The following is a 12441-nucleotide window of genomic DNA, read 5'->3' on the forward strand; positions in this document are numbered from 1 at the left end:
CCTCCGTTTCAACCTCAGATTCAGGCTGAAATTTATAAATCAATAAATTTTATCCTTGTAAAATTAATTGAGCTTATTTTAGACCCTTTAAGAGATGCGTTGATTCTTGAAAGGCTGTCTTTATCAATAAACTTTTTTTTACTTTTTTGATCTCTCCTATCTTAAAGACAATTTAAAATTAATGAGAAATGCCAAAATAGAGCCTGGAACTTGAGTTGTTGCCTAAGTTGTTGCCTAAAAGGAAAGTTTTTTTAGAAAAGGAAATTAGATAATTTACTCTCTAAATTTACTTTTCTAATTCTATTTTTTTAAAAGTGAAAAATAAAAATGTAGCAGCAGATTCCATTCTTAATCCAGTAGTATCTGAAATCTGAACATAGAATCTGAAAACAAAATCCAAGCGAGTCAAATGCATGCTTCAAGTTAAAGCTTTTTCTATTGAGTTCACTTTAGTAAAACAGCAAATCTATGCAAATTACTAAATCAAATTAAAAAGTTAAAGTCACTTCAGCAGTACAGTAAATAATAAACTCAACCATATTGGTAAGACAGTTTACTTGCAACTTAGGTTTAGACATGTTTCCCACCATACAGCAAAACTTTGTATTTACTAGAACACTATTTATCAAGATACTGTCCCAGTGAATTGGGAGACCCAATGTTCTTCTGAAAGAACTTAATTTACACTTGTCACATGTCATAACTGTTCAAGACTTTCAAGCATATCAAGAAAAAAGAGGGAAGGTTTCTTTTCTCCAATGTATGCATTTACTTTTAGTTGTAGCCACAAGGTCATTTGTGGTGTCTGCTGTTTGGATACTGAGCCACACAAAAGTGTAGTAGGATTGTGTAAGCTAAGAAACTCGGAGATCAATGTTTTATACATGCATGTGTTTATTTATGTTAAACAATTTAGTCAATTTGCTTATCAAATGTAAGTAGGTAAGCAAACCAACACCAGGAAGAATTTTTTAAAGTATAGAGAACAAAAATTGTACTCCTTGTTATCAAAATTAAGTTACTAAGAGATATTCCTTCCCTTTCTGCCCAGAACATTCTCAACTGTTTCAAGAAGCAATAGTCCTCTTGAAAGCATTTTGTCACCTAGTATAAAAAGCTACACTATCTTGAATGAAATTGTCTCTGTCTATTTTAGTCACATCGCAGCTAGTCTCTTCTCATTTCCTTGGGTTGTTTATTCTTCTCATCGAATAAAGTTTTTCTTGTCCTCCTCTTTAATTTTAGAAGACAGAGTACATCTGGTGGATTTCAGAAAACAAGAATGGCTTTTCCCAGAAACAACAGCAAATTTTGATAAACTGTTAATTCAGTATCGGGGATTTTGTGCTTACACGTTTGCTACAACAGATGGTCTTCTCCTTCCAGGTATGTCATTGGAAATAATATGTTCCTCCTCCCCCAATCTTTCTGTAAATGAAGCGCTGTCATCGTCACTTACTTATTTACTTTTTAAAACTGTATGGGATCTGACGGTGAACTAGAAAAGGAGCTACAAAGGTGACCCAAAGTTTTCGTCTTTGAAGTACTCACAGTATAATCTGGTAGACTGACATAAACAGGAAATTATCATACAAGTGGTCAGTGATGGAATGTGTATATAATGAAATATGGATCTTACGGTATCATAAATGGGGGCTGATTCACATGCCCAGTGAAGGAGTCTAGAAATGTTACATGACAGTACTAAAATGTATCATCTTTCAAAGTAATTACTTGAAAGAGCATCACTAATTTGATATGTTTATTTAAAAATATTCTTTGTCACTTTATGGTTATATTCCACTAACATAGATCAGCATTTCTGTATGAGGCAGATAACATTAAGGAAATGCCAATTTCTTATGAAGTAAAATTTCTCTTGATATTACTAGAGCTTCTCCAAAACAAATAGTAAATCAGAAATTTGTGACAACATGGATGGATCTTGAGATTATCATGCTAAGCAAAATAAGTCAGACACAAAAAGTTGAGAACTACGTGATTTCACTCATATGTGAAAGCAACAACCAACCAACCAAATTGGCATTTCCTTAATAGACACAGACAACAGTTTAGTTGTTACCAGAGGGTAAGGGGGAAAGGGATGGTATAAGAGGGTAAAGGGGGTCAAATACATGGTGATAGAAAGAGAATTGACTCTGGGTAGTGAGCACACAATGCAATATATAGATGATGTATTACAGAATTGTATACTTGAAACCACATAATTTTACTAACCAATGTCGCCCTAATAAATTTAATACAAATTTTAGAAAAAGAAAGAAATTGAGATAAAATAAGTTGTTATCCAAAAAGTCCTGTTTGAATTGGGAATAAAAAGAAGTTGGCTTAGGGCTAGAATGAAAACAGTTTGACAAGATTGTTTCTTATTTACCTTACACCATCAATCTCCTCTTGCTTTTCTTCTTTCTTTTGTGTATTTCTTTAGTTGTTATTTCACTGTTGAGTATTACTTTTTTCATTACAAATCATTATTGGGATTGTGTATAAACATACAAATGGACTCATTTTTTATGGTATTGCATTTTTCATAATGGGAGTAACAAAAGGTTTACTATGAGGAATGGAGAAAATAGTATTCTGAGGCCCCTGTAAGGGTCATTGATACTGGGGAGAAAACAAACAAGAGCCATGAAGAAGTAAAAAGCAATGGAATGTAGATGGTTTCTTTCTTCCACTTCCCTTCCTTTCTTCCCTCCTTCTCTCCCTCCCTCTCTCTTCTCCTTCCCTCCGTCAGTCCCTCCCTCCCTCCTTTCTTCACAAATAAGAATGGAAGGGAGTCTTGAGAGACACAGAGAATCATGGATGTGTGGTGATGACAGAGGTAGCGTGATGTGGCTGAAAAAGCTATGGGCTAGGATTTGGGAGAGCCCAGTTTCTAGTCCCAATTGTAGCATTAGTGAGCCTTCAGCAAATTTCATGCCTTCTGTGGACCTCAGTTTTCAAGTCAGGAACAGGAGAAGGGTCAACTAGAAGGTCTGTTTGGTCCGTTCCATCTTCCACCTACTCTGATTCTAAGAAATAGGGAGAAATAGAAAAAAATAAGGGCTTGTGGGCCTTGGGTTTCAGAATCCTCTCTGAGTAAGCCAGTTCTGACTATTTCTGTTTCCTACATTATTTTTACTTACTACATTCGTTTCTGGGCAGCAGCAACCTGCACCACCTCACAGGAATCATGTAGTACTTCCCTCCTTCCATTCAGCACTGCAGACCACATGGCTTAAATCCTAAGGTCATACTGTGGCTTCCTAGTCATGATTCTTTTCAGATGACTTCACAGACTATTGCTTACCCCTCTTTACTTGCTCACTAGTCCAGCCCCACTGGCCTTCTTGCTATTATTGAACATTTCAAACCCATTTTCACCTCAAGCCTTTGCATTTCCTGTTCCCTCTACTTGGAAAGCTCTGTCCCCTAGATAGCTACATATCTTACCCTTCATTTTATTCAGCCTTCCGTGATCACACAATTTACAATATTCACTTCATCCTTCTTCCTTTTACTATGCGTTTAACCTGCTTTATTTATTTAGTTTTCTGTAGCACTGATCACCCTCTTGCCTATGGTATATGTGTTGATTTGGTGAGAGCAGGGACGTTGTTTTCTTCTGTATCCTCAGCCCCAAGAACAGGGTCAATACATATTTGTTGAATAAACGAAAGAACAAATAAGTAAGACTGTTTTCTATATAATTCCCATAAACTATGTAGATATTTAATAATTCATTATTTTATATAGTATCTTTCCACAGTGGGAAATACTTTTTGACATGCAAACTGACATTTTGGAAGAGATGTCCCATTTTTGTAGTTCTTACAGAATTCTTTTTAAAACAATGCTTATATAGTAGTTACTTTAGTTTAAGGAGATTTGAAAAACTTGCCAGATGACTAAGTGACTTCTCATAAGAGATTTTTAAACATCTTATATCTGGTTAGTGAAATATTTTTATATGAAATCATGCTTTAAATATATAAATATATAAAATATATAAAAGTAGTTAATTTAATATGAATTTCACATAAAATATAATTTAACAAAATGTATAATTTAACATAGCTAATTGTAACATTTTAGCAAAATAAAAACATAAATGATAAGTTAAAAATGGAGTGTATAGGAAATGATTCTATGGGTATATTACAAACAAAGAAATCACTGAATATTTATAGCACATTCAATTCCTTTTTTTAATTTTCAGGAAATCCAGCAATCGGAATTTTGAAACATAAAGAAAAGTATTACACTTTCAGTACCAGAAGTGCTGCATATTCATTTGCAGAAAACCCTGAAATTTACATTGGTTTAATTAGAGAAAAGGCCAAAAAAAATGCAGAATTAATTCAGCTACTGGAACTTCATCAACATTTTGAAACACTCATTCCATATTCTCAGGTAAGGAAGGTGTTTTAAGAATTTATGACATTTAAAAGGATATTTAATTAAAAAGTTATATTTTGTTGTACATGGTTCCCAAGTCCATGCAGAGATAGGGTCAGATGAGGACTTTTCCAGATTATCTGAAAGGGATTCACATCTGCAGATGGAAACTAAGGAAATCCACAAAGAATAGTAGAAATGATAAGGAGTCAAACTGATGAATTCGACTGGGAAAACATGAAAGAGAAAGACTACATTTAGAGAAATAATTGCAACTACCGTATTTTCCTACCTAAAATAGAAGGAATTCAGCACAGATAACATAGGTGATAACATAAAGTTGTAAAATAATTTAACATGTTTAAATCACAAGTCTGAAAGGCCACAACATACATCTGAAGGTGTGTTTCTTTGTATGTGGATGCCTATTCATCAATTCATTCCATAGCTACTTACTGTGTGCCAGGCACTGTTCTTGGCATAGGGGATTTAGCAGTGAACAAAACAGATATAGACCCCTGCCTGCATGGCGCTCACATTCTACTGCTCATTTTCTTCCTCTTGGTCTCTCATTTTTATTGTTCACCTTTTAATTACTCTGTCTCCACCCCCCCCCCCACACACACACATTCAGTTCCTTTCTTTTAAGCTCACTAAAATGAAAAAAAAAAACACAAAAAAAACTTGAAATACATAGTTTAAAATGTTGTTATTTTTATCAAAATTTGACTATGAAACAGATGGGTTTGGGTACCACTTACCAGGTCAGCAGGGACCCAAGCAGTGACTGGTAAGAACAAAGTGGTTGGGGAGTGGGACAGCTGTGGCAGAGAACCCTGGACGGTTCAGTTGGTGCTCTTGTTCTGACAAAGTGCTACCAGCCTACTGATGTGACACTCCTTTTGGATGAGGCAATTCTCCAGAGTTCTCTAGGTTCCTTCTGTTGTGGAGAGAGAGTGGTATATTTAGTATCCTGTATGCGGCCAAATGGTAGGCCTATAATTTTTGGCTCAACTGAGAGGTTACTCTCAAAATTTTGGACCAATTTAACTCCAGTCTGTGAGGCTTGTTGCTTACCCATAATCCTGGTAGCAGTTGCTGTTACCTGGGTTTATAATTTTTGCCAATGTGATGAATTTAAAAATGGTTTCTCATATTGTTTAATTGTACTTTTTCTGATAGCGAAGTTCAGCATATATTCTTACATCTATAACTCAGATTTCCCATTCCATACGACTATTCATAACTTTTGCCAGTTTTTTCTTTTTCTATACTGTTCTTTCTGTCTTTAACTCATTGCTTGGCAGGAATTCCTTGTCTACTCTAAGTACTAATTCTTTATCAGTTATAATTTTCCAAATGTCTTTGCCCAGTCTGCCACCTTTTAGCTTTGTCAGCTGAGTCCTTCATTGACGACACACCTTTAATTTTAATGTAGTCATAGCTATTAATTTTTCTCTTTAAACAGTGTTCTTTTTGAAGTCTTGTTTTAGAAATCCTTCATTGTCTTAGGTTATCCATTTACGTTTTCTTCTGTTTTAATTTATTATTCACATTTAGGTCTGTAATCCATTTAGAGATGAAGAATCCTAATTTTATTTTTCTTCATGCTGTGAGCCAGCTTTCCTAACATCATTTAAAGTATACTAATAATGTATAGTTTTCCCATTAAATATGATGCCACTTCCATTGTACTAACAATTTGCATACCAAATGAGCTTGTTTCTAGGTTCTTGATTCTGTTCCACTGGCCTATTTTTCTATCTCTGTGCTGACACCATACTGTTTTAATTACTATTGCTCTATAATATATTTTATTATCTGATAGGTCAAACCCTTCCCTTTGCCTTTTATTTTTTCAGAATTGTCTTAGACATGCATGGATCTTCATATGTCCATGTAAATTTATTAATGAATTTGTCAACTTTCCTTGAAAATCTTCCTGGATTTTAACTGAAATTACATTAAAATAATAAAATAATTAGTGGGGGAATTTATGTGTTTATTAGATTAGGTTGTACCATCCATAAAAAGTATCATTTGCTTAGTTTTTTTTTTAAACATCAGTAGTTTCACTAATTATGCCTTAATAAAACTCAATGGTTTTTATTTATATTTTATACTCTACCTACTTCTAAAACATAAGTGAGATCATTTTTTTGAAAAAAGCACTTATATATCAATTCTGATAAAATAAAACAAAAAGGCTAAAAAGAAAACACTACACTTGGGAAATATGTCCCACTCATTTTAAATAAATAATTTTAACTTTTAATTGTGTAATACAGAGGGTGCCAAAAAAAAATATACACATTTTAAGAAAAGAAAACTGTATTAAAATTGTAATACTCCATATATACCAATAACAAAAGAAAGATGAATACAAGTCACATTTGACTTCTGCAATTACAAGAGGTGCTCAAAGTGGTTACCATCTGTGTCCAGACACTTCTGATTATGGCAAACTGCTGCTTGAGCAACGTTGACCAAAGTGTCCACTTGTATACATATTTTTGGCACCCCTGGTATTTATATAAACCAAAGGGTATGTAAAATGCATCACTGTATAAAAACAATGAAAAACAAACACCTGTGTATCCATCACTTATAACAAATTTCTCAGAGCCACCTATGTACGCCTTTCCAATCTCATTCTTTTCTCTTCTGCTCAGTAACTACTTTCTGAATTTGGTGTTATTCATTCCTTGTCTTTTTAATTTTGGCCATTCATGTATATATTCCTAAACAATATATCTGTGAAATGACTATGTCTTTCGTCCAATTTTCTGTTGGTTTTATGTCGTTTTCTTAGTGATTTGTAGGAGATGTTCTTTTTAAAATATATTTTTGATACTCATTCTTTATTAGATATATGTTGTGCAGATATGTTCTCCCAGTGTGTTGCTTATCTTTTCATTCTCTTTGTGGTGTCTTTTGATAAACAAAGTTTTTCATTTTATTGTGTAATTTATCTTTGGCATTAGGCGGCGTTAAGAGCACTGCCCTCCAACAGCCTGAGCCACTGGGTAGGCCCTTTCTTTTTTCTTCATGTCTTGAGCTTTTATGTCTTGTGTAAGAAAACCTCATATATCCTTAGATCATAAAAAATATTCTTCTAAATTGATTTTTAAAGATATAAATTTGTCTTTCACACTAGAGTCTTTAATCACTTGGATTTGATTTTTGTGTCTGGTGGGAGGTAAAGATCCAATTTTAATTTTCTTTCCATTTGAATAGCAAATTGTCCCAGATTAAATGTTCAATATGCTCTCCTTTCCCCACTGTGTCTTATATACACAGGCTTATTTTTTAGGCTCTCTATTCTGTTCAATTATTCAATTGTTTAAAATTTTCTGTGCCTATATCTTTTTATAGCTTTATAGAAAATCTTTTTTCTCTAAAGAATCTTGACTATACTTGATTCTCGATTTTTCATATAAATTTGATAATTACACTGTCAAGTTCTATAGAAAACCTTGAAAGAATTATGAATTTGCATGTCTATAGACAAGAAATTTTTGGCCTCACTATCATTTATTTATAATTTACAGAGTTGTAAGATAGCTCAAAGACAATGAAAGGCTAGAATCAGAAAACCAGAAAGGTGTGCTCTATGTAGACAATGCATTGTATTCCATTAAAGAACAATTGTCCCCCTACATAACTGGTCTTATTTTCCCTTTCTTTCTTTCTGTCTATTTAATCCTCAGCTGTTCTTTAGTAACCTTCAGTACCCATTGAAGTGGGTTTTCTCTCTCCATATTTCAATGCTATAATACTTCTTATTATTTACTTGTCATTTACTTGTATAATATTGTTAATTATCTTTTCAGCATTTTTTTGTCTACCTAATTGTATCATAAGATCATTTTGAAGGTAAAAATTATATGTTAAATTGTAGGCACTCATATCTGTTGCTTGACTTGTGAAAAAAAGTGTAATCCTTTTCCCTTCTTTTTACCATGACAGAGCTCCTTAAACCTCTGTCATCCTCTCCAGCAACTTCATACCCAGCATAATCATATCTTGATTAGTGTGGAATTACTGAATACTTAATATTTGAATAGTGAGCTTCTGGGTATCCCAGCAGAAAACCAACATACTCTGTAAAACAAACAAACAAACAAAAAAAAACAAAATAACTTCTTGGATAATAATCTGGCTAAGTATGCCTAGTTTGAGTTTAAGGTGTATTCTAAAGATGTTCTGATACTTTAAACACATGTGATTTACACCCAATATTTAATAGCTATTCTAAACTTCTATCCATTTCCAACAAGGTATTCACTTATGCTACCAATTGTGAAAGCTGGAGAGGTAATGAGTGATGTTAGGTTTTCCCCTTCCAAAATCTACCTCCTACATTAAATTTACAAAATCAGGCACAAAGCCACAATGCCCAGGAAAATAAATTGCATTTAGCTTACTAATTATGAGCTTATTTTCTCTGCTGGTATTACAAGTATATCCCATGTTTAAAAATTCTTGTTTTTCTAATCTTTCGTCAGTTTTAGCTAAATAGTTATATGTAAATAATGCTTATTTATTTTTACAAATAATTACAAAACTCCATTTCTTTAGATGAAAGATGTTGACAAACATATAAAACCAATTACAAAGAATGAAAGTAGCACACAGACGGATACACACATATTGCCACCAACAATTGTGACATCATATGAGTGGAATGAATGGGAATTAAGAAGAAAAGCTATAAAATTGGTTTGTAACAATATTTTCTAAAATTACTTATAGGTTGGGAAATTTTAATATGTTGTTACTCATAGAGTTGACAAGTTAAATTATTTTTATAAAATAGTAGTTGTACAGAGTTCTTTGCTAACATAAAAATAAGCATACTTTATATTTGCCAACTTTACATTGTAAGATTGTCTTCCAATTTTAAGCATATATTGAAATTCAGTAGCATGAAACAACTCTCAAATTATACCAGCCAGTAACTAGAACAATGATAGTGGCTATCTCTTATCTCTGTCTATCTCTATCTCTATATCTCATCCCTCTAGCAATCTATATAATAGTTTTAATTTATTGTGCTAATCTATGAGGTGCTAGTATTTAAAGCACTCCCAGCTTCCTCTAAGCATTTGAAGTATACCCTTCTCTTTTCGGGACTTTTGCTGAGGAACAGAATTTTACCTCTGTTAAGTATATCACAGATATTGTCCCCTGTTATAGTCAACATGTCCTTTCCAGATACCGGGCTCTCTAGTTCTGATTCTCAGTCATCTTAATCTCAGTAGGTGCCTACCTTTAAAGTTTGTCTTTGAAACTCATCCCTATTCCCTCAATGGAATTCCATCCACCTACCATATTTATAGTCTCTTGTCATTTTAAATAATTGTTTATAGTATTAAGGAAACAAACCCTTTTTGTAACTGTAGCTTTTTCTTGGTTATTTTACCCATCTCTTTAACTGAAATAAGGTGTGGAAATAAATGAAGACTACCCGAATGAGAACAGAGGCTATTTATTCAGAGTTTGCTATAGTTAAGGGAGTCAGCCACCATCGCTTCCCTTTGGCAGAGACTCTAGGGCAGGGAGAGGAGTGGGAAAACTGTATATGAAAACAGGGAGGGCTTCAGGTATTCTCTGATTGGAGGTAGTTGACATGGGAAACTGGAGGCAGGCATCTTATGTGATTGGTTTGGTGAGCGTATTTGGCTCTCTCTGTTGGTCCTGAGTTAGAGGGTGGGTGGGCATCTAGAGAAGGAAGCTGGCCAAGTCCTGACTGTTCTGGGCATGACTGCGACAGCTACAGAGGTTGTGGTTTGGCTTCCTGGACTAGCTGCTGCAGAGACTGTGGGTCAGAGTTCTATTGTCACATAAGCTCTTTAGCCTTTGTTTGTATATTCAGTTTCTCACAGGCTTTTCACTCACCACATCATTTCCCTTGCCACCCTCTCTGGTGGCAGCTTTTCACAAAGTGCCTTGATTTCCTGGAATGAGGACGGTTCAGCTTCCTGGTATACCTTCCAGATCACTGTTCCATTAGCATTCCTATCAATTTTTCTCCTGCAGTTCTTGAAGCTCCCATCTCCCTACACTCTTTTCTATTATCTGCTAAACTCACTTGAACTCATCAGACATATACTGGCTAACACATATATTCCACTACCTACTTCTTCAGCAGCTAAGTCTATCAAGTAGCATTGGTACACTAAAAATATTTAAGTACCTCTTGCTAAGTGTTATAAGAGAAGTGAAATAAAAATTCCACTCAATTGACTTAGGTGGCATATTAAGTTGGTGTTGAGATGGAAATAGGCGACGGAGAAGAAGGGAGTGACGGTTGGATAGGAGATGAGAGTAAGAGGTCACAGCACAGGTCTGGACTAGAAATGTTAAGAGAATGGGGTATTCAGTGGGGCTGAATTCCATTCTGACTCTTCTCATTTCTCAACCTCCACTTCAGTCTGATTCCCATCTGAGACCTACTTATCCCCTAGAATTGCATGATGCTGAATGCCAGCTCCCCAAGTATCACCAGTAGACAAAGCTGAGTATATTAGCTTAAAGCCGTGAGGGAAATCACCACCTCAGCAGTGTCTCAGAGGAGGAACAGTAAGGTCAGAATGTATTGAGAATTTAAAGTTTGGTTGAAGGCAGGTCTTTCAATGCCAGGGGTAGGTCGGGGGATATGTTGGGAGCTTGAATTGGATTAGGTAAAGATCATGAAAAAGCAGTCCAGCATTGATGGGAATAGCAAGGTAATTTTTGAGACAAGGGATGTAAAGACTCCCAAGGCTTAATCTATGTGTTAATGCTTGCTACTGAAAAAGTGATGCATTTTTCAGGATGTTCTGTAATCAACAGTCAAGTTATTTGCTTTCACAAGAGCCTCTTGGAATAGTAAAATTATGCTAACGAAGACAGTGGAATAGTAACGTTAATAGTAATGTAGAAAATAAGCTGTGTAATCTAATTCCCCTAATTCCAAGTCTCTCGTTCTTAATTCATATGCTCTGATGCCTTCTGAGTTTTTCCCCCTGGACGTCACCATAACCTCAGTAGCCCCTATTCTTTGTATAAGCTCCTCCTTGCTTTTCAGCCTGAGTAATCTGTTTAAGTTCATGTTTACTAGTAATCCATAAAAGCAGCAAACAAAATGTAGAATAATGAAAAATATATTCTGAAAACATCAGAGCTTTTTATATCAAAAGTCTTGGGTGAAGCCAATTTAAATAAGACAATGGAAATCTTAATTTTTTGTCTTTATAAAAATAAACCAAGAATGGTGGAAAAATTCCAAGTTGTCTGAATCTGAAAGTATAGTAATGAAGGAATTAGATTATATTAACAAATAATTGAACTCATTGTAAATTTGAAACTGTATGTTATTTCTTTGGATCCATTTTCATTATTTATTTTCCGACTTCTTGGCAAAGGATATTTATTTTCTGTTACACTCTAGATTTTTCTAATATTCTAATGTTTTGTAGAAAAATGCAATGTTGCATAACTAATTTCTTTGTGGATTGGAAAAAAATAGGTAATATGAACTGGTACCTGGTAATATTTTATATTATTTGTTCTTTAGAGAAATGTTAATTTTCCTGTGTATTCTCTTTCTACTTAGGCCAATTTGCGTAAGAAGATTACTCACTCGGTACAAACTGATCTTAGTCACATGAGAAGAGAAAATTGTTCGCAGGTGTACCCTTTAAAGGACACTAGCACGCAATCTATGAGGGAAGGCAGCACCGGCGTGCCCAGGCCCCAGATTTATATAGCTGGTCTCCGAGGGGGCCAGGCTAAAACCACCTATGGCATCAGGGTGAATTTAACAAGAGCTGTTGATGAAACCTAGTTAGAGGCCATATTTTCAAAGTAGGTATCTCCAAATTATGAACAATGGCAAATGTTTAAAAGCATCCATGAAATGTAGCTAATTTTGTGGTGCTGTCACATTCATTGGTTGTGTGAATTTTTTTGGATTCTCATATTCACTGTCAAACTGCTACAAGAAACTAAAATTTGTTTTCTGTGACACACTGTTCATTCTATTAAAATTGAAAA

General features: G+C 34.4%; 1 protein-coding gene across 6 annotated transcripts in view; it reads left to right on the forward strand.

Moving 5' to 3' along the window:
- CFAP206 (cilia and flagella associated protein 206) overlaps positions 1 to 12441 on the forward strand; it is a 30014-nt gene extending 17573 nt beyond the window's left edge. For 4 of the 6 annotated variants that reach the window (XM_074333278.1, XM_074333276.1, XM_074333275.1 and 1 more), the window contains 5 exons: positions 1246 to 1386; positions 4223 to 4416; positions 7386 to 7427; positions 8983 to 9123; positions 12002 to 12441. In XM_074333278.1, the coding sequence (XP_074189379.1) occupies positions 1246 to 1386; positions 4223 to 4416; positions 7386 to 7427; positions 8983 to 9123; positions 12002 to 12232 (749 nt within the window). In that variant the 3' untranslated portion in view covers positions 12233 to 12441. The remainder of the gene's footprint in view (positions 1 to 1245; positions 1387 to 4222; positions 4417 to 7385; positions 7428 to 8982; positions 9124 to 12001) is intronic. The other 2 variants (XM_019743232.2, XM_074333279.1) reach the window with 2 other exon arrangements.

Source organism: Rhinolophus sinicus, linkage group LG05 (assembly GCF_036562045.2).
Source record: "Rhinolophus sinicus isolate RSC01 linkage group LG05, ASM3656204v1, whole genome shotgun sequence".
Lineage (NCBI taxonomy): Eukaryota > Metazoa > Chordata > Mammalia > Chiroptera > Rhinolophidae > Rhinolophus > Rhinolophus sinicus.